At 33.2% G+C, this 23,937-nt stretch overlaps 5 protein-coding genes across 5 annotated transcripts in view; 3 read left to right on the forward strand and 2 right to left on the reverse strand.

Moving 5' to 3' along the window:
* Positions 1-5,568, forward strand: part of LOC123309126 (protein kibra) — a 66,356-nt gene extending 60,788 nt beyond the window's left edge. Inside the window, exons 5-9 of the mRNA XM_044892044.1 lie at positions 156-315; positions 375-1,943; positions 2,034-2,226; positions 2,464-3,563; positions 3,854-5,568. Coding sequence (XP_044747979.1) covers positions 156-315; positions 375-1,943; positions 2,034-2,226; positions 2,464-3,563; positions 3,854-4,073 — 3,242 coding nt within the window. The 3' untranslated portion in view covers positions 4,074-5,568. The remainder of the gene's footprint in view (positions 1-155; positions 316-374; positions 1,944-2,033; positions 2,227-2,463; positions 3,564-3,853) is intronic.
* A 247-nt stretch (positions 5,569-5,815) lies between these two features.
* LOC123309887 (Krueppel homolog 2) lies at positions 5,816-15,631 on the reverse strand. The gene is made up of 5 exons (XM_044893185.1): positions 15,213-15,631; positions 11,411-11,595; positions 7,993-8,060; positions 7,715-7,848; positions 5,816-6,970 (listed from the first exon to the last, which is right to left on the reverse strand). The coding sequence occupies exons 1-5, from the start codon at positions 15,371-15,373 to the stop codon at positions 6,736-6,738; spliced, it is 783 nt and encodes a 260-aa protein (XP_044749120.1). The 5' UTR covers positions 15,374-15,631; the 3' UTR covers positions 5,816-6,735.
* A 385-nt stretch (positions 15,632-16,016) lies between these two features.
* LOC123309190 (40S ribosomal protein S3) lies at positions 16,017-17,236 on the forward strand. Its single transcript, XM_044892162.1, has 4 exons — positions 16,017-16,162; positions 16,334-16,700; positions 16,788-16,945; positions 17,031-17,236. The coding sequence occupies exons 1-4, from the start codon at positions 16,133-16,135 to the stop codon at positions 17,199-17,201; spliced, it is 726 nt and encodes a 241-aa protein (XP_044748097.1). The 5' UTR covers positions 16,017-16,132; the 3' UTR covers positions 17,202-17,236.
* Positions 17,237-17,729: 493 nt separating this feature from the next.
* LOC123309585 (ras-related protein Rab-30) lies at positions 17,730-20,158 on the forward strand. The gene is made up of 4 exons (XM_044892772.1): positions 17,730-18,140; positions 18,196-18,379; positions 18,458-18,609; positions 18,931-20,158. Exons 1-4 carry the CDS (start codon positions 17,970-17,972, stop codon positions 19,030-19,032), a joined length of 609 nt encoding a protein of 202 aa, XP_044748707.1. The 5' UTR covers positions 17,730-17,969; the 3' UTR covers positions 19,033-20,158.
* A 273-nt stretch (positions 20,159-20,431) lies between these two features.
* Positions 20,432-23,673, reverse strand: LOC123309584 (dehydrogenase/reductase SDR family member on chromosome X). Its single transcript, XM_044892771.1, has 6 exons — positions 23,210-23,673; positions 22,175-22,282; positions 21,375-21,548; positions 21,085-21,292; positions 20,800-21,001; positions 20,432-20,729 (listed from the first exon to the last, which is right to left on the reverse strand). Exons 1-6 carry the CDS (start codon positions 23,382-23,384, stop codon positions 20,535-20,537), a joined length of 1,062 nt encoding a protein of 353 aa, XP_044748706.1. The 5' UTR covers positions 23,385-23,673; the 3' UTR covers positions 20,432-20,534.
* Between the last annotated feature and the right edge of the window lie 264 nt (positions 23,674-23,937).

Below are 23,937 nucleotides of genomic sequence, written 5' to 3' on the forward strand. Positions count from 1 at the left end.
GATAGACGCTCCTACCACTGGGCCTGAGAGGTATTTTTAAAAAATATTGCTTAATTAAAACACATTTTATTCAGGAATTCTTCAATTCTCTGTTAAATAATCGATTGATCAGTGTGGAAAAAATCCTCATTTCATTCAAAATTTATCTATTTCAGTATGTTCGTCATCTAGCAGTCTCAGTACCAAATACGATCCTGACTTATTAAAGTCCGATGTAGCCATGGCAAAAAATAGGGTATCTAGATTAAAGTCAGAACTGGAACAGATACGAAATGAGATGTCGTACACCCAAAGAGGAGTGGATACACTCACCAGGTAAATGCTACAACCATAATGAAACTATTCAGATCAATAAATCCAATATTTCCTTTCAGCGTGGAACAAAAGTTGAGCTCTCAACAGGGAACTTGTTACAATCTGGGAGAAGCTCAGGCCATCATGGCGGAATTGCGAAATATCCAAATGTCCCTTTCTTCGGGAGAAAAAGAGAAACAAGAACTGATGCAGTCGCTCGCAAAATTAAAGGACGATCTAACACGACTACAACTATCTGAAAGTTCTCCTGATGTGTCTACCCTGAGCCTTCCCCAAGAAAAATTGAGCACAGCTTCACAAACCGACTTGTGTTGTGAATCTGTACCTATAGGGACCAGATTAGCGGAAATGGCGAAAATGAGACTGGAATATGACGAAGCAAGGAAGAGGGTGCAGCATATTCAACAGAAACTAGCGGATTTGGAGGAGAAGGTGCAGCCGGGACAAGTGGAATCAGATAAAGATAGATTACTGTTGTTCCAAGAGAAAGAACAACTGTTGAGAGAATTGAGGAGCATTACACCTAGAATGAGATCCAAAGAAGAGATGTATGATATACAGAATGAATGTAAAAAATTAGAACAAGATTTAAACAAAGCTCTGGAGGTGTCCAATAGAGCGATAGCTGATAGATTGAAATTGCACGAAGAAAAACAATTACTTCTGCAGCAGCTGAAAGACGGTCTTAGAACAATGACCCATTTAGAATCGCAACTGAAGACTTTATCTGCAAGCACCTTATCGGTCAGTAGTAGTTCTAGCTTGGGATCGCTTTCTACCACCAGTAGCAAAGGGTCTCTTAGCTCCGGACTTAGTTTCACAGATATTTACGGCGGGCCCCAAACTACCGGATCTCAAAATTTAGGTAAACCAATTGACATGGCGGATTTACACAGGAGAGTGGAAAGGCTGTTGAAAAATAGTGATAACTCTCCTCATACACATTCACCGGGCAGGAGTCAACCTTCCTTATCACCAAGAAGTTCATTATCCTCAGTATCACCACCAGTATCTCCTATGTATGAGAACTTGCCTTTAACTTGTGCGCCTCCAAGTTATGAACAAGTAGAACGAGATAGGAGATTGCAGTCGGAACAAAGTCTAAACGAAAAACTGATGGAACTGAGGCTATCAAATCCGTACTTGAACAGTTCCTCCCAAGAATTCTCGAACATTCAAAGAGTGCCAATACCTAATTTGTCCCCACTAACTGATCTCCTGGAACAGCAAGCGAACAACATGTCTCAAGGCTCTGGGCTTGGAAGGCCTCCGAGATATTCCTTGGAATTCACGGGCGATCCACCCTTATCTCCGATTTCCGAGACTCCTCCACCAATTATCGATCATGACGAGCTGCTCCAAGGAACGACCCTGTCAAGGACCTCCTCGTCCGGTACCAATACTAGGTCTGTGAGTGCAGCGGTCAGTGATGAGTCGGTAGCTGGTGATTCGGGAGTGTTTGAGGCGTCTAATAAAAAGAGGAACTCAATTTTCGGACCTGAACTAGATGCAGACACTGCGCAAGTGCAGATCAAGCTTAAATATGTCACTGGCGATAACATCTTAAACGTTTGCGTGGAACGAGCCAGGAATCTAGCTGCTCTTTGCATGGAGGAAAATTCCCAGGTGTAAGTTTCATATCACACATCCTTTATTTATGCGGTGTATCTCATATTATAGAATCCCAATTACTTTAAAATTTCCTCCTTATTTTTCAGATGCATCAAAACAGCTCTCCTTCCTGCCAGCACACCTTACCCTTCAGTTTACTGCACAACCTTCGTCCGCGACTTGAGGAAGCCAATTTTTGGTGACGTGTTCAATTTACCTGTACCTGCCAATAAAATAAACACCAAAACATTGCAAGTAAACGTATGGAATACGGTTGAAGGACAACAAGAGAAATGCGTGGTAAGAATTCAAGCAGTTCTTTTTATCATACATAAAATTTTCTTATGATTTGTTGGGGTGTCGATTCTTTAAATCCGAGTAATGCAACTACCAGCAAAGTCCATCGCTCGCTTCAAAGATGAATTTTCTGCACTCAACATACTTATTTGACTTTACTCAACTCTACTTTATTTTATTTATAAGTGTAAATTCAATCTATTTCCTTTTGAAACTTTCTGAGATTTTCTTCTTTTTTAGGGTTGTGCACAAGTCAGCTTGGCAGACTTCAATGTACAGAGTGTCTCCCAAAGATGGTACAATATCCTCAGTCTTCAATTATTCGACCCTTCGATCAGTTCATACCATAACAAACAAGAATCGGATATCTCCATTGGTAAAAATGAAGAACTCACTAATAAACAGGTTGGAGTGAAAGAAGAGAGTTCTGATGATTCCACAATAATCTCATCACAAACGTCCACCCTAACCAGGAACCAAGATGGCGTTTGTTTTCAGCCACCCAATTTCAACCTCGATTTTGAAGAGTTGGTGAACTGCTTGGGCAATACTGAAGAATATAGTGATGATTCTGAAGATGATGAAGAGGAAGGGATAACTGTTGCGTTTGGAAATAACGATGGGTTAGAGGTAGTATTAGAGCATTGTGATGGGGAGGATGATGATCATGAGGAAGAAGAGGAAAAATATCACGATAAGGAAACGAATACGGAATGTGCTTTCTATCCGGAACATGCAAAACAAATGAAATTGGCAGCAAGTACCGGTGTCAGTGCTATGGAAGATAGAGGTGCAATCAAAAGATCACAGACTTTTTCGCCCAGTGCGCATATTTCTAAAAATCAATATATTTGTAAATTGAATCGAAGTGACAGTGATAGTGCAATGCCTCTCTATAGAAGAGGAAGCAAACCATTCGAGAGAAATGCGGTGGAGCGAAGATCTTTGAGGTTTAGACGTGGACCGGGGTCGATGGCTCTGTTGACATCGAGCAAATCTCATTCTCACCTGCCAACAACCGCCAGAACTTCGTTAGATCTAGAATTGGACAGGCAGGCGCAACACACTAGGTTAGAAATGCTGAATAGCGAAGTTACGCGGCTCAGAGATCTAAAGACAAGACTGGAACATGCGAAGGAGAAGGGCGACTCTGAACTGGCTTCATATTTATTGGAAGATCAACATTTTCAGGACATGATATCTCAAGCGGAAAGTTCGAAAATGACCAGAACAGACGAAGAGAAAAAAGTTGAAAAAATGTTGCGGAAAGTGTCTAAGGAAATATATAAACTCAGGAAAACAAAAGCAGGAAATGGAAAGCCTGACTTGATTTCTTTCAAGTGAGTATTTTCAATTTTTATTGTAACCTATTCATCTAGCTCTGAAACCTCAAAGTAAAAAGCACATAATGCAGAATTGACGGAATATTTTCAATATTAGACCTCGCTAGGAGGTTTTAATAATCTTCCAACTTAATTTCCTCTTCATAACTCCCAGAACAAAGATGGTGGCATGTTTCCATGTGTTGAGTTTCAAATATCATCCATATAACATGCCATTAAGGCAATATTAATTTTTCTCAAGATATTCATTTTCATCAAGTTAATGTGTAATTTTTTTTCACTTTCAGAGAAAAAATGGCCTTTTTCACTAGAGTGAACACCAATGTGCCTTTCTTGCCTTCAGATGAGTGCCATTTAGATAGGCTTCTATCAAAGCAAGTAGAAGAGGAAAAATCCCAGTGCCCAATAGAAAATGTAAATAGAATTAATGATAATGAAACGAACTTGAAAGAATCCTCTGAGAGATACGACTATGTTATTGATCGTGTTATGGGTGTGGAGGTGTAACGCAAACTGATTTAAATGTATGTTTTGTACTTTTCTTGTTATTGTTTCTATGAGATGCCACTATGTATTGTTTTGATGTCCAGTGCTCTGGTACCGATTTTATCAATGTATTCATTGAGTTAACAGTGAAAAGAGCTGTGAGTTTGATGCTGATGCTAAAAATTTTACACAACCAGAATTGATTCAATAGTTTTTTTGACTGTTTTTTTTTTAATTCAGTGTATATTGAATCAAATTTTTTCATTCCAAGTAAGTCATCCATTCTTATAAAAATGTAATTGCAATGTTCCCATATGTTGTGGACAGTAGTAGGTTTCATGAAACTTTCAAGCGAGCATAGTTTTTGTGTTCAAGTGAGTATTAAGAAATTAAAATTAAGGATTATTAAAACGGTAATAATAGTAGAGAAAACAGGAGTATTTGTTGATAATACAAATTGTTTTCTCTTCTAATCTACCATTAACAGTACAGTTGAGAAAATAACTTCATGAATAAATTTTAATTTTTTTCCATCAATTCATCAACAAAAGCATTATTTTAATTGAATTTACTTTCAGTCTGGGACGATGAATGTTGTTTAGAATGGCGCTTAAGTTGACGAAATTGTAACAGGATAAATATTTTAATTTTATCTTGCAATATTTTCTTGCATCAAGGGTGGTCTTGAAGATGGTATTTTATTAATTTACTATTGCTTTTCCTAGAGATTATCATTCAATTTCAAAAGAATTTCATTTATTTCATTGATTAAACATGAAAAGCAACTGAAAATTGAGATCATCTTCATAGTTTTGAAATGTGTCTTAACCAAAGAAGTGTCTTGAGTCTTTGTGATTAGAAAAATCATCAAAGGAGTATTCCTTTTATATTTTATTTCGCCCAAAATTTCATTGTGAAGATTCAAGTTGTTAATAATTAATTTTTTCATACATTAGTTTTCTGGAGTACAAAAGTGGCAACTCCAAATGAAATATTGTTAATTATTGTGCCTTACTTAATGTCACTGGCAAGTTGAGTATAATGGGAGTCTATTGTGATTGTGTGCCTTCAGATCTGATTATATCATGAATAATATGTGATTATAATACTCAAAGTGCTTGAAATATCCCTTAACTGGACAAATGCAGTTGAACTTTTTTGTATGTCTGTTTTTGTAATTTACATGTTTCATACAATATTTTAGTACAATTTTTCAATCTTTGTTACCATACTCTTTTTTAGTTATTTAATGTAAAGAATTATTTATGAATGATTTCACATAAAGCTTGATCTTTTTCCTGGAACTTTTCCAACTATATTAGTTGGTGTTATATTATTATAGAAATTATTTTGCGATGGTTCTTCGTGAATTTTTTCTACCTGTATATTGTGTAAATATTCGAGATATTTTACTTTTCTTATATATATTGTACATAATATAAATATATATGACATGTTTTAGAAACATGAATATGTTCTGAATAAAGATGAAAAATATATTATATGGTTCAAATAAGTCTTCAATTTGATATTTCAAATTAATACCCCCACTACTTCTCACTTGAAATAAAAAATAAGTTATATTTCCAACTTCGTTGTGCCCCTAAGTTATGGAATGTTGTATCAATTTAGCTTGTTTTTTTTTTTCAAGCAGGATATCAATAAGTTGATTGAAATATTGCATCTTAACTCCAGCATAAAGTTCCTCTTTGGGCCAACTTCACTTGTTTCTAGTATTATGAGGTGAGTTAGAGAAAAAAAAATTCATCAACCACTTAATTTATTCAAAATACAACAAAATAACATACCATCATAATAAGCTCACAAATACCAGTGTTTTGCGAATAAAGTCAAAGATAGATATTGCATTCCAATGAACATTCATAACCCTAATTAAATTTCAGAATAACCAAATGATAAAAATTACGTGTATACATAGAGAAAACTGTATTTAATTATTTTCGATACGTTTTTGAAAAAATTACTACAAAAAAAGTTATGCTATATAAAAAAAAAATTTCCAATTCATCAGAAAATTAAATAAAAATTATAACAATTCCTTAACTGTCCCCGATACCCGAACATCCAATACTGTTGAAACTTCCATATAAAATGTAAATGAATTATCAAACATTTAGTTTGTTCTAATAGGTCTAAATTTCAGTATAAAAAGTGCAGATTCTAGAAGAGCAAGGATTCAAATTCCTACCCACAAAAAAACATCATCAGTCACATTTTGAACCACCTGAATGAAGTTGAACAACGGTGAACTTCATTCATTCAGCATCTGAATTATATTAATCTCGGAGTTGCATATTTTACATTTCTATCGACGAAAAAATGGCAAATGTCTTTAAAATTTTAGGATTGAATATACAGCTCTCTTAACCTACAACTATAAAAAGATAGTATTGAAGACACTTGCTCACGGAGACTATTAAAATTTTTAAAGTGAATTTGTTCATTATGCAAAATAATTATATGCGAATATTAAAATTATCAAATCCTCAGATGGACATAGACATAAAAAATAGTATCTAAAAACTGATACCACAACAATTAAAAAACGACTTCGGTATAAATACAATCAGTAAAAAGAGCTATATGTTTTATTCCCTTTTGCAACTTATTGGCAGGGCACTTGTAAGTGTTATTCGAACAAAATTTTACATGGAAATTAATTCTACTGAGCCGAGGGTGGAGCTTGTTGAACTGCAGGTGCTAACCTACTGGTGAAAGCCACTATGGTCAGGAGCAAAGATCTCAGTACACCGGGCAGATTGGGTTTCGCTGCTGTCGATTCCAATAAAACTCTCAATTCCCTGAACATGTTCCTGGTGTAAGGATTTCTTCTTGATGCATATCTTTGGACCAGGAAATGGTAGTAGATGAAGGGTGTCATCAGCCTGGCTCTTCCTCTGAATCATGAGAAAACTTTTTTGAAACAGCCCTAGCTTTTCATTCGTAACATAAAAATGAGATATACAGTCCCTGGCCAGTTTATTAGACGCACTGAGAATTTTTTTTATATTTACTGGTATTGCCCGAGGAAAAAGCAGAATATTTGAATTTCATTTCCACAGAATGTCAGTTTTATCTACGGCTCTCATTAAATTGTTCTATTTGGCATTTATTTTTGATGTTGTAGTATTAATACTTAAGTATGAATCAGTACTATGTCTTCCAGTGGACGTCTTGCATTCTGCAGGTTCGGACGTTATTTCGATAATCCACATATGAAATCATTATCTTCGAATGCAGCAAACCGAACAATTCTGCTTTGATAGTATGAAGCTCTCATAGCTACACAGGGTGGCTCAGCAAAATATTAGAATTTCATGTTTAATCATCAATAAATCAATATTTTTTATCCAATATGATATATTATATGTGAAAACCATTTACAGATGAAGTATATGTAACATATACATTCAATTTAATAATTCAATATTGAGATTTTGCATCGAATCAATGCGTCTAATAATATGGCCAGGGACTGTATACTTTTGAATATTTCTGGTTTTTGCTACATCCTAAAGCTAAACTTTCATCTTTTCAGCAGTTTGTATGGTTTGTATCAATAGAGTAGAATCAGTTGAATTTGTTTTAAAATTTCAAAGTGAACATAAAATAGAAAAAAATTGGCATAAATCAATACTTACAGCAAGATCAGTAAAACAGAGAAAGGCATCAAGATGATCTCAACAAAAGCAACCAATCGTAGTATATTCAAAGACTGGAATTCTATCAGTGAAATCAACAATCTAGCACCCCACCATGAGTTTTGCCCTAGAGTCTGAAAATTATAATTAATACAGATCACAAGATTAAAACTATTATTTACGTCACTTTGATAATCGATTTCGACCCTAGAAATATTTATTCAGAAACATACATTATTAAAAAGTTTAACAATATGAAAAAATTCGAGAATACTCACATCCAGTAGCGTCAAAGAATAGCTTGCAGCGTGCAATGTAGCGAATAAAAAGATTGGCATCAGGACAACTGTTAAATAATTAAGGAAAATCGCATGAAGAATCGGGAAATAATTGAACCAAGAAAGTTTTTCCATGATCATAAAAGGCAAATAAATCTTTAATCAGAGTATAACGAAAACTATTAAAAACACTGCTCAAAAATTTCAATGCGTATATGTATTACTGTTCAAAAACACAAACAAGAAATAAGTTTCTTATAATTTTTTGATTAAGCCATTAAGTGTAAGGAGGACGATATTTTGTTTGTGTAATACGCAAATATACTCCTCTCCATATGGTATGTACAGCAATAATGAAAATTTGATTCAAGTGCAAAAAGTAAGTTTTCCCTCGAATATCCACTTCAATTTTGGAAAAGTATATTTTTACGAAAGCATACGTCGAATTTCATGAAGGAGCTAGTGGCTGATAGTATTGTCACAAGTTTAAGCACTCTGATTGGCCGTTTGACCAGCAGTTATACAGTGGGCAAGTGAACACTTGGATAGATTTTCAGTTTCATTCTCTCCTTTAAAACTTTTGTTCTGCATTTTGCTTTTTCTGACTCAGAAATGTTTTCGTAAACAGGAAAAAATATTGAAGAAAGTATCGTCATTCCTATGTCAAATAGAAATATTTAAATTCAGGCAGCTTATCATACATTCACCTGGGAAGCGGAAAAACTTTCTATTATATTTTTTAACCTTCAGAGATAATAAATACATATTGGAGAAATCATACAATGGATATTTCAAATATGTTGAAGTCTATCCTGTTTTGAATAATTTATATCATAATTATTCTGAGCCAGTTATTAGGTACCTACCAAAAAAAAATTCACATGCTTGAAATTACGTGAATAAATACTCAATAGGATCGAGCAGCTAAAAAGATTCAAACAATATAATGAGAACTTCAAAATACGACGAATGGTGAATTTTAAAGACGCCGAGAAGAATTTCTCACCACAATAGGTGACGAAGTTAATTAAATGCGAAAAAAAATCAGTATTCGATATACTTAAATCATCTCCCATAATGTTACGGTGATACTGATCATCTCTCTGCCATTAGTTCCATTATTATTCATATCCCATAATTCCGTTGACCTTTTTTGTCAATTTCGAGTTTTCCAAATTGCCTTTAGCGCAATAAAGTAAATAACTCGTTCTGATATCATTGAAATCAGCTATCGAATATATGCTATTATTGAATGGTCCTCCCAAGTTTTAAACGCTAATACTAGACGAACTTCAATAGGCGGATGAGGAAACATCACAGTTCATTTCCTGTGTCAATTATTTTGGTTCACTAACGTGATTGAATAAAAAATATGAAAAACATTTGAATAAATAACAATTTCTACTAAATTTAGTTAAGAACATCAAACATTACATCCATAATTTCTCAATTGACGTACTTCACGAACAGGCACTCCAAGGTTGCATATAAGTGTTTTTCCTTGAAAATAAAAAAATGAAAAAAGAGCTAAAAAATTATAATTTTCCGACTCATTTTTTGAAGATGTTAATTAATAATCGAACAAATTGTCGTGAAATCTCGTATATTTAACCTATTTCAATAAGGAAAGCCAGACAATTATTAGAAACCATTGAGTTGGTGATGGTGACTTGATGCGCATTATTTATTGGTTAATTGGAGGAAATGTTAAACTTTGGCACCGATGAATGATTACAAGGGCAACAACTAATTATATTACTGAGACACTAACGTAAAAATGAAAAATTACTTAGCTGGTGTTCGAACGGTACATTGCGACAAATAATTTGTAATTTGGAAGTCATGTTACTTTTCATAATGTGGTTGACCAAACCCACAAGGGAATTGAAATGCGATAAAAATACATGAACACTCATTGTGTTGGTTGTTTTTTATTTACATTCGGAAGTTTGCAACAGTAGTGACTGTGCACTGCATTTAACAATGGAACCCAAATTGTAAACGGCGTTCTGGGATTAGGTGCTTCAACAACTTTATTATATTGATCGAGAGACGACCATTTTAGTATAAAGATGCTCGAGTTTGAATCTATACAATCTTGAAAATGTTGTTTTTTTACCATAATTTAATGAAATCAGACAAAAATCGAGTGCCCTCCGATAACTGTCCAGTTTTTAGCTTCTATGGATAAATTTTGAGGGTAGAATGTTGAATCTTATTTAATGAACAGTTGAAAGTAGAACTGCTTAATTAAAATATAAAGGGTTTTTCTAGTAGTTTTCAAAATATATTTTATCGTCTGCAAGTACCAGCGTGTAGGTGAGGTGAGAGTAAAGGTGCCTACAGATTACTCTGGCGTGACGTGGGACCACGTCATAATGCGCATGATTGAAAATTCTAACATACGGTTTTGCGCGGAATCGTCCAAATTGTTAGAATTTTGAATCATGCGCATTATGACGTGGTCCCACGTCACGTAACAGTAATCTGTAGGCACCTTTATCTTTCGCCAGGAAAATAGAAAAGTGACTGATATTATTTCTCAAAATCCAATGTATGTACAGTAGTTATCATATTTTTAATTACCCCCCCGTTTCCATAGAATGACTGCTGAATTTGTCATTATTGCAGTTTTCTGGTTTCTAAGAAAAAAATTAAAAATTGATTTTCAGATGCCATTTTTAGGGAGCTGTATGTAAAGAGGAGCTGCGCAAAAAAAAATTATATGGAACATCCACACTATTTTTGACTCTGTTTTTTCTCTCTCTTACCATTTCCGACGAGAATACAATTCAAAACAATTTTAGGCCCGTATTAATAGTCAGATCTCAAAACGGGTCTCAAGACCTATCTCAGTTGATACTTTCTCAAGATGTGACAGCATCTCAAGAGGCTTATTAATAAACTCATATCAAGTCATTATAAGTTTGATACTATCTCAAGAAACGAGACTTGAAACTCAACTTATGAATGTCTTGAGTAATGGTCTTGAGATATACTTGAGACTACAAAACGAAAAGAGAAATAAGTATTTTTATTTTGATATTGAGCCATAGCTTCTGCGAGTCTCTTCTTATTCATAACTAAAGCGGTTACTCACGAAATGAATAAAAGAAAATATTTTTTGTTGTTACAAAGATCTTCGTCTTTTAGAAGCTCCACTTTTTACTTCTGCAGGTTGAAAATGATGAATTCAAAGACTAGATAGAAATGGAATCTCACGTTTTATATCCGGTTTAAATTCCCAATGGATGGCAGTTTTCTTTTTCCTCAAATAGAATACCCCAATATCCACAAAAAACAATTTTCATGATATGAAACCAACAGAGTGCCACGACACGTGTTGATCTTCAAAATTTTCGGGAACACCGTTATTATTTTGCGGATTTAAATACTTATTTCGCTTGAAAAAGGATACGTGTTACTGGCTGAGTGTCATACATAAATATAATCGAATAGGAAAGGTAATGACAACTATCCTCTTGCAGCAATATCGATAAGAAATTCCTACTCAATTGGAATTGAGGAATCCTCTGATGTAATCTTAAAGCACTGACAGCAGCATTGGCGATTAGGGCCTTGTTATAGGCACTTTGGGAACTCCTGCAAAAGAAAATTTGATCATAATCTATGCGTTTCTTTAAGCATTATGATATTCATAAATCACCATTAACAAATCAACCATTATTCACGGATTGTGTATCAGACAACACTTGTGTTTCATCAGCCATTATTCACTGGACTATCAAACTTAATGGTCAGAGGCTCTAAATATAGAGGGATATTGAGATATCGGAAAATATGCTACTCAGATTGTTTCACACAAAAACATTTTTTTAGAAATATCGATGAAAATTCGACACTTCATAAAATCTTCCCGATTTAGTTGATTTTTTCCAGCACAATTTTTCATATCTAGGGCATCATGCTCACTAGGTGAGGAAATAACTTGAATTTGGTAGATCTCCTTATCTTTTTCCCATTGAGCATTTCTGGGATATTAGAGATAAAAGATATTTAACAGTCTGCGGACAGCGTATGAGAATTTTCCTCATTCCTTAGTATTTTATACTTTATACTCAAATGAGTGAATTAAAGCGAAACACATAACCAGAACCCAACTCATTAACAATTTTTGTTGGATTTTAATTGGCCGAATCTTTATATGTTCGAGTGTGTGATAAAGACCATTGAATAAATGAATAATTGTTACTGGATTCTCTCTACGTGACTTCATTATAATAAAAACGAATTCGTAACCGTATTCATCTTTCATATGAAGTGCGTTTCAAAGGGGGACAGCAAACGAGTTCGCTGAAGAACTTTCTCTGTTCATTAAGTAATAACTTTCTATTGCCATTGAATCGAAGTAAAGATGTGTTGTGTTAAAATAACGCATTTCGTATTCACCCAAAATTCTGATTAATCTTGGTCAACAATTCAGATCACAGTAAGCAAATTGATGAACATATTTCTTCATATAATACACATCATAAACTAATAGAAAGCGAAACAATTTTAATATAACTCCGTGAACTTTTCAATTTATATTTCGTGAAAATCACGAAAAATCAATAGAAAAACGCTGCAAATTTTACGCTGCAGTTTCATGATTACCAAAACCCTCGGAATTATTTGTACAGAGTGTTCAAAATTCGTTGTCTACTGAGGGTATCTCGAGAACTATTAGAGGTAGAAGAAAACAGAAAACACATTCCTTTTTTTCAGAGAAGCAAAGAATGGCGAAAACTGAAGTCTTCTACGGTTCTTCGTCTTTGAGTTACTAACAGAATTATGAGATTTTAACGATTTAAAAAGTTCTCATAACTTTTTTGTCTTTGAAGTTACAGATCTGAAACTTGAATCTTCTTAGGCACTTTTTTATGTAGAATCTACTGACAAAAGATTTTTTCCAATTCAAAAATAACAAATTCAATAAAAGTTTGCATTTATAAAACCGAGTTCGCCTAATGATCCGTCAGTGGATTCTACGTAAAAAAGTGCCCGTAGGTTCATATCTATAATATCAAAGACAAAAAAGTTTTCATAACTTTTCGAAATCGTCAAAATCTCATTTTTTGTAAATAACTCAAAAACGGAGAATCATAGGAGGCTACGGTTTTCACCATTCGTTTCTCTGAAAAAGAACTAGGAAATGTGTCATCCGTTTTCTTGTAGCTCTTATAGTTCTCGAGATCCCCTCAGTCGACAACGAATTTTGCTCACCCTGTACATACCAAATAAAAAGAAATTGGGACTCGTGGGAAGCTGCCAAATATCCCTCGTCGAGACCTCTGTAATACAAGCTGTGGTAGGTCAAATATTCCGTAAAAAAATTCATAACCATTACAAGTACGTGTTACTATGTGAGTAACTATGTATTTCTTTGAGAGAATCCAAAAATTCTTGCTCAACCTTTTCATTATCATAAATTTTCATTTTATCATATTATATTTTCAGAGATTTCAAGTTTATCCAACGTTTCCTGCATAAAATAAGTTGACGTACGAGAATTGCTGATGAACAAAAAAAAATCAAATTATACCATCAGTTTGAGAAAACTAATTAAATGTAATCAACGAACGAATAAATATAATTTCCATAAACTGAATGGTATTGAGATTGTGAAAATTATAAATGAACCACTTTTTTGTCCTTTGACAAACATTGCATCATTTCCCATATGTAGAGCATGTATGGATGGTAAAAGGCAAATACTTCAAGTTTCTGATTTACAATGGAATTCCTATGAAATCTCTTCTCACTGAGCAAATTTATTTACACAATGTGAATCATGAAATTGTTGAAATCAACTATTTTCAGTATGAGGGTTAGTTTATTCTGGCCGGTAACTTATTCCCTAATCCCTAACTCTAGAAGTTAACTTGAAATTTGCAGGATTTTGGATGTAAAACTGCAATAAATACACACGAGAATAACAGTTGCTGTTACGAGCCAGCAGAAAAAAACCTTAAAATCTAAAATTTTTATATATTTCGTCAGACGAAAAACCACTTAAGGGATTAGGGAATAAATTACCGGCCAGCATAAACCAACCCCAAGTTAAATACTCTAAGATGGTTCATCATACCACGGAGATTTGCATATGCAAATAAACTTTAATAAGAAAGGTAAGCATATCAGGGGCATACGGTGGTTATTTATTTCATCCCTAACATATTCCACGTAGTTCGATGCGGTCGAAAACCACATTGTTGTGAAATATCGTCGAAGTATGACTTTTTCTGAACAACGGACGTGCGCTCAAGAATTTTGCTACAAATTTACTAAAAGTTATCAGTGGGATTTATAAAGAACCATAATTAGGGTGCAGTGACGTTTCGAATTTCCCGTGGTATATTATGTTCTTGAATTCTGAAAATATCAAATTTGAGCTCATCAATTCCCGAATTATTTATCACAATCGAAGAAAAATGATGTTTAATGCGATTTCTGATGAGAATAAATCATCAATACACACCTCAAAAGAAATTCAGTGCTAAGAGTGCCATTTCCATTTTTCTACTCAATTCGATATTTGAGTTTAATGGAAGGAAAATCTTTATACTTCGATGAATCAAAATTTTTCCTGCATGGGTTCTAAAGCAATTATTCAGAACAGATAATATGAAGGGTTGAAAAGTATAGTCCTGAACCTTTTCCCATACATCTTTCAATGATCAAAAATTAGAGAAGAACTATTGTTTCGTTTAGGAATTATTGAGTCAAATAAACATCCTGACATACACATTTATACCGAGATTTATACAGGGTGTTTTGAGTAGTCCAGCAGCATATTTCCGTAAGTATGAATTTTTCCGGAAATCCCCAAGATAGGGGGTAATTCTTATTTACAGGGGAACAATTAAAAATTCGTTGGTGTACGTACGAAAAAATCGTTAAACGTCACTGATAAATTGAATTGAGTGGTTGATTTACTGAACAAATATAAAATGTGATAAGATGTCGAAATTGTATTATTTTCATTCGAACGGTGTTTTTCCCAACTTCTTCAGAAAACATGAAAATCGAAATCTTATTGGGAAATGAATGTTGAGAGAAAGATCCCAATATTCGCATATTATCCAAGACTAACCCTCGGACTAACCTTTATTGGAATTTTATAGGATAAAACATTCTTGCTCATGTTTCCATTGAATATTTCTGTAGTATACTTCGAAAATTTCAAAATTTTCAGAAAATAATGTTCCACCACTTACCCAAATATTGGTATGAAATATCCTAGGGTGAACATAATTATGGACATTCGAATAGCCCATAATGCACAATCTATTTTATGGGTGTAAATGTGAACTTTTAGAGCATCAAGATTAAGCCCTCTCCTGTTCGTTGAATCTGATGGAGCTGCATTATCACCCATTATAAAAGAGATGATCAAGAAAAGTTATCGAGCGCAAAGTTCGAACTCTAACCTTCCGGGATAAAACAAACTTATTTCGAATTTCCCAGTTGTTACACTTCAAATTAAAATTAAAATGTTGCACTAGGAGGGAGTCCACCAGGAAAAAATGATTTTATTATGAATCTTTGATAATAGCAAACGAATGAACGGATACTTTGCGACGAATTCGAAAGTTTAATTTGTATTAAATGTTGAATGACACTATTTGACACTAATGACATTAGACAGATTGTAAAAAAATTTCTTGTACTGTCACCAGACCTACGGCAAAAATTTCATACTTTGGACCTACTTCGTTACGTCAGATCCAGAGATATATATCTCTGGTCAGATCTGAGGTCCGTTTTTCATAAGAATTGAGCGGAGATTAAAAATTACGTATTTTATTTTTGGGCTATGAAATTTATTATTATTTGATTTAATTATGATTTTTTTCTCCGATACGTTTCGACCAAAAGTATGGTTCTCTAATTGCCGTACGCATCATTTGATTAAAGGAAGTTTAAGAACTTAGGACGTAGCGTAGAATCTCTAAGAAAAAAAGACGTTTAAGCAATTAATTTCGTTTAATGAAACGGTGCATGTGGCCATAAAGAAGGAAAACAAAGAAATTATTGATAGTGCTCTATGACCAAATTGATGTCAAACTTCGTCGAGGTTCTGTGAGCACTAGTTCTTTCATCGAAAAACGGCATATCGTTCACACAAGTGTAGAAAATGGCGACCCCAATTTCTAAAAAACGCAAGGTATTTATCAATAATTTTTATGAAATTTTTCGTATTATTTTCCTTATGGAATACTCATTGATTTTTCATAACTTAGTTGCTTGCCTGGAGCTTAAACCAGCGATAACATATCATAACCTATTTATGCCGCGTGGTCTTTGATGTCCAGTAATTTATTTTAAATGTTTCTAGTTCGTTGGAGATGGTGTCTTCAAAGCTGAGTTGAATGAGTTCTTAACTCGTGAATTATCTGAAGATGGATACTCTGGTGTGGAAGTCAGAGTTACTCCCACTAAAACCGAAATTATCATTATGGCCACAAGAACCGACAGAGTGTTGGGAGACAAAAACAGGAGAATCCGTGAATTGACTTCTGTTGTTCAGAAAAGATTCAACTTTGCTGAAGGAGCTGTAATCCTCTATGTTGAGAAGGTTGCCATTAGAGGACTGTGTGCGATAGCCCAAGCAGAATCCCTTAGATTTAAGTTGATTGGTGGTTTGGCAGTTCGTAGGGCATGCTATGGAGTCCTTCGTTACATCATGGAATGTGGTGCTCAAGGTATATAATCATAAATCAATATATAACTTACCTTATGATCTTATGACTTATATTAGAACATTTATCAAATATAATTGAAATTTTCAGGATGTGAAGTGGTCGTTTCTGGCAAATTGAGAGGTCAGAGGGCTAAGAGCATGAAATTCGTAGATGGTTTGATGGTTCACTCCGGAGATCCTTGCAATGACTATGTTGACACAGCAACTAGGCATGTACTACTTAGGCAAGGAGTGTTGGGAATTAAGGTAGGCTTACTAGTTACCTTTAAAATATTAACTTAGTTCAGTTGAACAATTTTCATTCTAATATATTATCTACAATATTTTGTAGGTAAAAATTATGCTTCCTTGGGACCCTACTGGTAAAACTGGACCTAAGAAACAACTACCTGACAATGTTAATGTGGTTGAACCAAAAGAGGAAATATTACACCCAGCACCCAGCAGTGAAATTAAACCTGTTAGGCCTGATGCTCTGCCTGCCATGGCAGTAGAAATGTAATTATTTTATACTAATAAAATATAAAATGTGAAAAATTTTTGTTGACTTTCCCATATCACTGTTTGTAGAGAAAATTAGTTGAGATGAAAACTCTTTTAAACTTGTTTCACTGCTTCAATAAATAAATGATGTAGCTGGCCTCTATCGTCTAGAATTTTTCTAGTGATTCGTTTTAAGAACTATATGGGGCAAATGGCAAAAATGAAAATTTTGCATTCTTGCTCTTGTTATTTGAAAAATAACAAGACTACCATTTAAAATCTAATAAATTGAGAACATTCCAGATACAGGCGCTATTTTAGAAAATGTCAAACAACGATTATGAGACATAAGAGGAATGTATTATTTTGCGAAATTGCTTATTTTTAATTCAACATAGTCTATGTAATTCAAACATTTACTTATGTTTCCTGTTTTATAACCTACAGATTCAGCTCATAGTTCAGCTAACGTCATTACTGCAAAGAAAAATGAGTATTCGAATCAATTTCTATGTCTATGAAATTGCTCTATGGCAGTTGGCTATTTCAAGTCTATGGGCAGCTGTCACCATAAAGTTTTTCATGATAAAATACTTAAACAAAAATACAATTTTTTTAACAAATTGCCTTAAAACTATTATCTACAAATTAGAGAACTTCAATAATAATATTGTGAAACTGACAAATTCAAATTATCTGGTAAACTTGATTAATTCTTATTGCTATTATTTTAATTATTCAAAAACAGAGTACTTTTATTTGAACAATATGAAGACAATCCAATAAAATGGATGATTATAAGTTTCTCTTCAAAGTAGTACTGGTAGGAAATGCTGGGGTTGGTAAGACATGTCTAGTTCGAAGGTTCACCCAAGGGCTATTTCCTCCAGGGCAAGGTGCAACCATTGGAGTGGATTTCATGATCAAAACAGTAGAAGTGGACAATGAGAAAGTGAAAGTAATATTTTATAGAATTGATAATTTCGAGCTGTAATTGAATAATTGAATTTCAGCTACAAATTTGGGATACTGCAGGCCAAGAAAGGTTCAGATCGATCACTCAAAGTTATTATAGGTCAGCTCATGCGTTGATTCTAGTCTATGATATCTCTTGCCAACCTACCTTCGACTGTCTACCAGACTGGCTTCGAGAAATTGAAGAGTATGCTAGCAATAAAGTCCTTAGGGTATTAGTGGGTTAGTAGAACTACCAATCTTCAAATATTTTCAATTTGTGAAAATCAATGTTATTTTTTATCCTGTTCTTAATTTCAGGTAATAAAATTGATAGAGAAGATAGAGAAATTCCAACACATGTAGGAGAAGAATTTGCTGAAAGAAATAGTATGTACTTTTTGGAAACATCAGCTAAAGAAGCTGAGAATGTTGAAACATTATTTATCCAAATTGCTACTGACTTAATAAAGGTGAGTCTTTATGTTCAGATATTTATTTAAGCAGTTGGTTATGTAGTTCCAGAACAAAACACTTTTTGAATTTCGTCTGACTCTTGAACATGTTATATGAATGAAAATTTCTTAATATGCTTAAAGAATGAATTATGATGATAGTTTTTGTGTCTGAAATATAATGAAATGAAGGTTTTTAGTGGCATGCAGATAGGAGGGATTCAATTCCTGTCTGCATGCCGCTAAAAACCTTCATTTTGAAGAATGAATGTTTGCATTGTGTGTTTTTTGTTGCGGTAGAATATCTTTATATGGAAAGTCTCTATGTTGATATTTCAGCAAGCTAGAAATAGAGATGTACCTAAATATGATGGTACAACCACCATAGATGACAGCACAACTTCTATTGGAGAAACAAATTGCTGTGGTAAACTACAATAATGATACTCCAATTAATTTTACTTAGTTGAAGGCTTTAAAACATTTGTACTTAATTTTTATAGATTCATTATCGATAGTGACATAATTATGCATTTACAAACAAAAATTTCCCTTAATGATTAGTTGAGAAAGTCCTCATGGTCTTGAGACTGATTTTGGAACAAATGTTTTATCCTATTGTTTGATCTCTAGGACCATGATTCTTTATAAGTATTGTTACATTTTATTCGTTGTTACTAGTTTTACAATTGCGTTGCAACTATATTGTTTTTCAATATAACATTAAGAATATCTTACCCCATGATGTAGAAAATAAGTAACATGCATTTAATTTGTTATGAGTATACAAAGCAAATATTTATTCTGGTTTCTATATTTTTGAAATTTGACATTGAATAAACGCACTTGACCACAAAAGAAAATCTGCACTGCAATTACACAACAGACAATCTTGCAAACAATGATGTGGGGACAAGATATTTGAATTTTAGAGCTCTTCATATACACTATCAAATTCCTCTATTTTAGTTATATATTGTTGTGTTTGTTCCTACTAATTTTATTTCAGTTTTTTACATACTGATATTTCACTTTTGTTCAACATTGATATTAAATTTTGTTTTTGCATTTACTTCGAGAATTTTGCATTTTTAGCATCGAGCTAAAGTTAATTAATGCCTCTCAAGTGATTTTAAGTGAATAGCAAAGACAAATACTCACATGTTTTGTTGTTGGTAAGGAGCTCTGCTTTTTTATACATCAAATTTTTGAGTTGGGAATTTTTTTAATACTCAAATGAAACATTTCTTTAGAGAATTGTCTTCTCTCTATTTGTTAAAATTTTTGCACTGAAAGATGTAGAATTTGATCAAGAAACCTTTTTTACACTGGTTTTGTCTTTGTTGATTGAAATTATTAATATATTGTGATTTTTCTGAAACTTCATTTTAGATGTTTAGTATTATATTTTGTTGTTATGTGTAGTGAATCTTGTGGCAGCTTTATATATAACTGTGGTGAAGGTATGGATCATTTTTAAAATTGAATTATTTTGTATTGTAAACCTAATTGCCAAAGATAATAAGCATTGTAATAAAACATTGAAAATTAAAGTCATATCAGTTGATTTTGATTCCAATTATTTTTCTTGAAATTGGAAATTATTTCCCCTTTCTTGAGTGAGGTTCTGCAATTGATATTTGTATGTTGGTAGTATATTTCTTGATATCATTATTTTTTTGCATTATCTGTTATCTATGTCAAGATATAATCTAAACCTTTCTTCAAAAACATAAGGCAAATTTCATGAACAAAAAAGAAATTTTGTAGAAAATTCATTGTCATTTATTACGATTCCATTAGATGGCATTGGAACAGCTACTACAGGAAAAAAGAGTGGTTGAAAGTCTGTGAGTTGTATTTATTCCAAGGAAAATTGACTTTGGCGTTTTTACATGAATTTTATGGATATTTAAAAAACGAGCTTAATTGCTCCCCCATCGTTACGTAGTTACCCCAAAATGTTCAATTCCGATCAATGTTTTTGTGAAATCGAATAATTTTTTTTGCAGTTCTTCATCTTGTGCTAATTCACTGGTTGGAAAAATTCTACAATTATGAATGTAGGTGCCACCTTTTCCTTCTAATTCTGGTGATAGGCAAGCATGCACAATTGGTATAGCTCCTTGTTCAGGATTCTGTAAATATTAGAAATTATTTTAAATTAATTTATATTGTACATATCAATGTTTAGTAGGGAATGTTCACCTTGAACATCAAATTTGGTAGCCAAGGTGCCAGATTCTTCAAATTTGTACCATCAAAAAGTTCAGTGTTCACAATGCCAGGATGTATAGAATGCAATTGTATGTGATGTCCTTCGTTTTTGCATAACGTGTAAAGATAATTAGTAAAAAGTATTTGTGCCAATTTTGATTGTGCATAAGCTTCTGAGGTGATATATCTTGATCTGAAATCAAATTTCATAGTGTTTGAAATATTTTCTCAAAGGTTGGGTTCTAATTTTAGGAAATTATGTACAAAGACTCTCACCGATAATTGATATCATCGAAATTAATTGCACCTGCTAAATGTGCACATGAAGAAACATTCACAATCCTGCTGTTGCATTTTGCATCTCCTGCTTTTTTGAGGGAGTCAAATAATAAGTGAGTCAGGAGAAAATGACCTAAATAGTTTGTTGCAAATTGTGATTCATATCCATCTCTTGTTTCTATACGTGGTCCAAACATTATCCCAGCTAAAAACGAGAATGATGATAAGCATTTCAATTTTAGATCTAGATCTGTAAAGTCTCATGTCTGCATGGATGTTGAACTCACCGTTATTGATTAAATAATTAATTTTAGGATATTTTTCCGTGACTGTGGCGGCGAAATTCCTAACAGAATCTAAATAACTTATGTCTAACTGAAATGCATCAATATCCCCTTTGTCTAGTCCTTCATCTCTGTACTTCTTGAGCATCATCTCGGCTGCTTGAACATTTCTACATCCTAAAAGCGACCGATATAAACTTCCGTTTAATAGTCATTCAAACTTTTTATAAATCAGCGCAGTTAATTTTTCTTGAAAACAAAAGAATTTCCTTGCCCCACTTTAATGGTACATTTTTGTATGTTCAGCCACAAAATTGTTGCGTGAAATATTTTAAGTAACTTAATTTGAAGTAATATTATGCGGAATGATACGCTAACAGGAAAATAAAGGCGTGTAAATTTGCATTCACTAATTTACGATTTATTGTTCTAATTTTTCCAGAGATATAGATATAGATATCTCTGAATTTTTCACAAAAAGACTGGAGTTTCGAGTTAAAGCAGGACTTTTGGTTGTCACTGCTCTTTGTTTGATTGCTGTTTCAATTAGGAAAATATGTTTAATAAGTATCATTGCAACAATTAGTTTCGAGTGTTTTTCATCATATGTTAATTAAATTCAAGCATTTGAACTTCTTAGGAAGGAAATTTTGCGCAACATTGACACCGCGCGAGACATTTTTTATATGTATGAAAAAATAAAGCTGATAATCATGAACTGAAAAATTTTCAATTGGGATTCAGCTCAGTTTCGAACCTTCGGTAATAATTACTAGGTACATTCATCTGACTATATGGCTCACCAATAACAACTGTAATATCACATTTCATAAGCATTTTAACAACTTCAGCTCCAATCCCTCTGGCACCACCTGTTATAACGGCTATTTTACCAGGCTGTGGCAATAAATCTGAAATAAAAAAATATATATAATCAAACACTCAAAACTATCAGCATATAAAGCCTCCGCGGTACAAGAATAACAATTTTTTAAAAACCCTATTGTCGGACCTTCAAATACAGTTCACATTTCAAATTATGAAGAAGTGAATTTATCATCCGCGGGTTGAAACTGGAAGCGAGGTGGACTACAAAAAACTCCAATTTCCGTCATTCTCTAGCAAAGTAGCAAAGATTATAATCTATAATCTGCGATTCTATCGCAAAGGGCGCAAAGATATCTATAATCCATGATTCTACCTCAAAGATTATATAATATATAATCCGTCTTTCTACCATAAACTACATTTTGCTGCTTTTATAAAACAATACAATGTTGCGAAGAAGTAAATCAACTTATTAGATACGGGAAACTAATGCTTGAAATATTCTTTTTTGTTCCATTTCATATCCGTATCTGTATTAAAATCGAACATAAAGGAAAACAAGAATTCCAGGTAACGCTCCATCAGTTGAGCAGTATCAAAATTCTTCAGATCAATGGATTTCAAGTTTTGAGAGAATCAAAAACGTTTCGAGTGTAGGTATATTAAATGTGGCGAGCAGTGTATGTACTGTATGTGAGATGTAACGGAACAGCTGATGATCCATATCAAAGCAAATAACCCTACCAATATATGAACTGGTAAAACATAATCCTTTGCTGAATTAAGCTTTATATTTTCAAGAGAAAATTTGCATAACAGACTTATTCTTTTTTTATATAATAACGATTGGAAGCATTGTATACAATATCGGTTGATGTGTTGGAAACACTGTATCTTATCAGATATTTGACATACATATTTGTCAAATAAATAAAAGTTTGACATATTTGTCAAAAAAATAAGTTTGGCCGTGAGAATTGTATTACGTTTTAAACATGCTTTTTGCTCACCTGTTTTGTTGTCCTTACGCATCATCCAATCTTGTAAAAGGGCGCGAGAACCCATTGCATTGTACATCATTTCATATTTCGCCTCTGCCATTATCAAATCCATTGGTTTTTTTGATCTCACTATTGCAATAGCAGTAGCTATGATTATAACAAGACATCCGCATATTATAATCATTTTTCACACTTTGATTTAAAACATAGCACAATATAACATCATTAAAAAATTTCTCGAAAAGCGAATTTCCTGCTCATTTCTCTAATACTACTAAACTAAGATGCCTTTGACTTTCACTAGTAGGAACTTTCTCCTTTACTGCTCCGGTTGTATACGTAGTACTCACGAGATCGATCTGACGTTCTCAATATTCTTGCGGATTTGAATAAATGATAATTAGATTTCTTAGCATAAGTGGAAATTGAAGTAACAGAATTATATGATTTCCACTAACATCAATTGTTAAACTATTACACTTGTTTCACTATAAACTGGAACTCACCTGAAGATGCTATTATACATCGAAACACGTGTCGTGATTTAACAACCCATGTTAGTGAAAATCATATAATTTTTTATATTTTTATTTTCATCATGTATAATCCACATCAATAAATTACAAAATTCATTACTATGTGAAGGTTGAAGTAGGTAATCAATGGATATATATAGATAGATAGACATCTGAATTTTGTACATTATGATTAATTGAAGAAATGTCTACAAAAAACCA

Source organism: Coccinella septempunctata, chromosome 3 (assembly GCF_907165205.1).
Source record: "Coccinella septempunctata chromosome 3, icCocSept1.1, whole genome shotgun sequence".
Taxonomy (NCBI): Eukaryota; Metazoa; Arthropoda; class Insecta; order Coleoptera; family Coccinellidae; genus Coccinella; species Coccinella septempunctata.

Coding starts and splice junctions, on each gene's coding strand:
- LOC123309887 (XM_044893185.1), bottom strand. CDS start 15,373: ATGGGTGATAATGCAGCTCCATCAGATTCAACGAACAGGAGAGGGCTT. Junction 11,596..15,212: donor TATTTCATACCAATATTTGG/GTAAGTGGTGGA, acceptor TTTCTTTTGCAG/GAGTTCCCAAAGTGCCTATA. Junction 7,849..7,992: donor ATTCTTTGACGCTACTGGAT/GTGAGTATTCTC, acceptor TATAATTTTCAG/ACTCTAGGGCAAAACTCATG.
- LOC123309190 (XM_044892162.1), top strand. CDS start 16,133: ATGGCGACCCCAATTTCTAAAAAACGCAAG. Junction 16,163..16,333: donor CAATTTCTAAAAAACGCAAG/GTATTTATCAAT, acceptor AAATGTTTCTAG/TTCGTTGGAGATGGTGTCTT. Junction 16,701..16,787: donor CATGGAATGTGGTGCTCAAG/GTATATAATCAT, acceptor TGAAATTTTCAG/GATGTGAAGTGGTCGTTTCT.
- LOC123309585 (XM_044892772.1), top strand. CDS start 17,970: ATGGATGATTATAAGTTTCTCTTCAAAGTAGTACTGGTAGGAAATGCT. Junction 18,141..18,195: donor TGGACAATGAGAAAGTGAAA/GTAATATTTTAT, acceptor ATTGAATTTCAG/CTACAAATTTGGGATACTGC. Junction 18,380..18,457: donor AGTCCTTAGGGTATTAGTGG/GTTAGTAGAACT, acceptor TCTTAATTTCAG/GTAATAAAATTGATAGAGAA.
- LOC123309584 (XM_044892771.1), bottom strand. CDS start 23,384: ATGATTATAATATGCGGATGTCTTGTTATAATCATAGCTACTGCTATT. Junction 21,293..21,374: donor TAATTATTTAATCAATAACG/GTGAGTTCAACA, acceptor TCTCGTTTTTAG/CTGGGATAATGTTTGGACCA. Junction 20,730..20,799: donor TACCAAATTTGATGTTCAAG/GTGAACATTCCC, acceptor TAATATTTACAG/AATCCTGAACAAGGAGCTAT.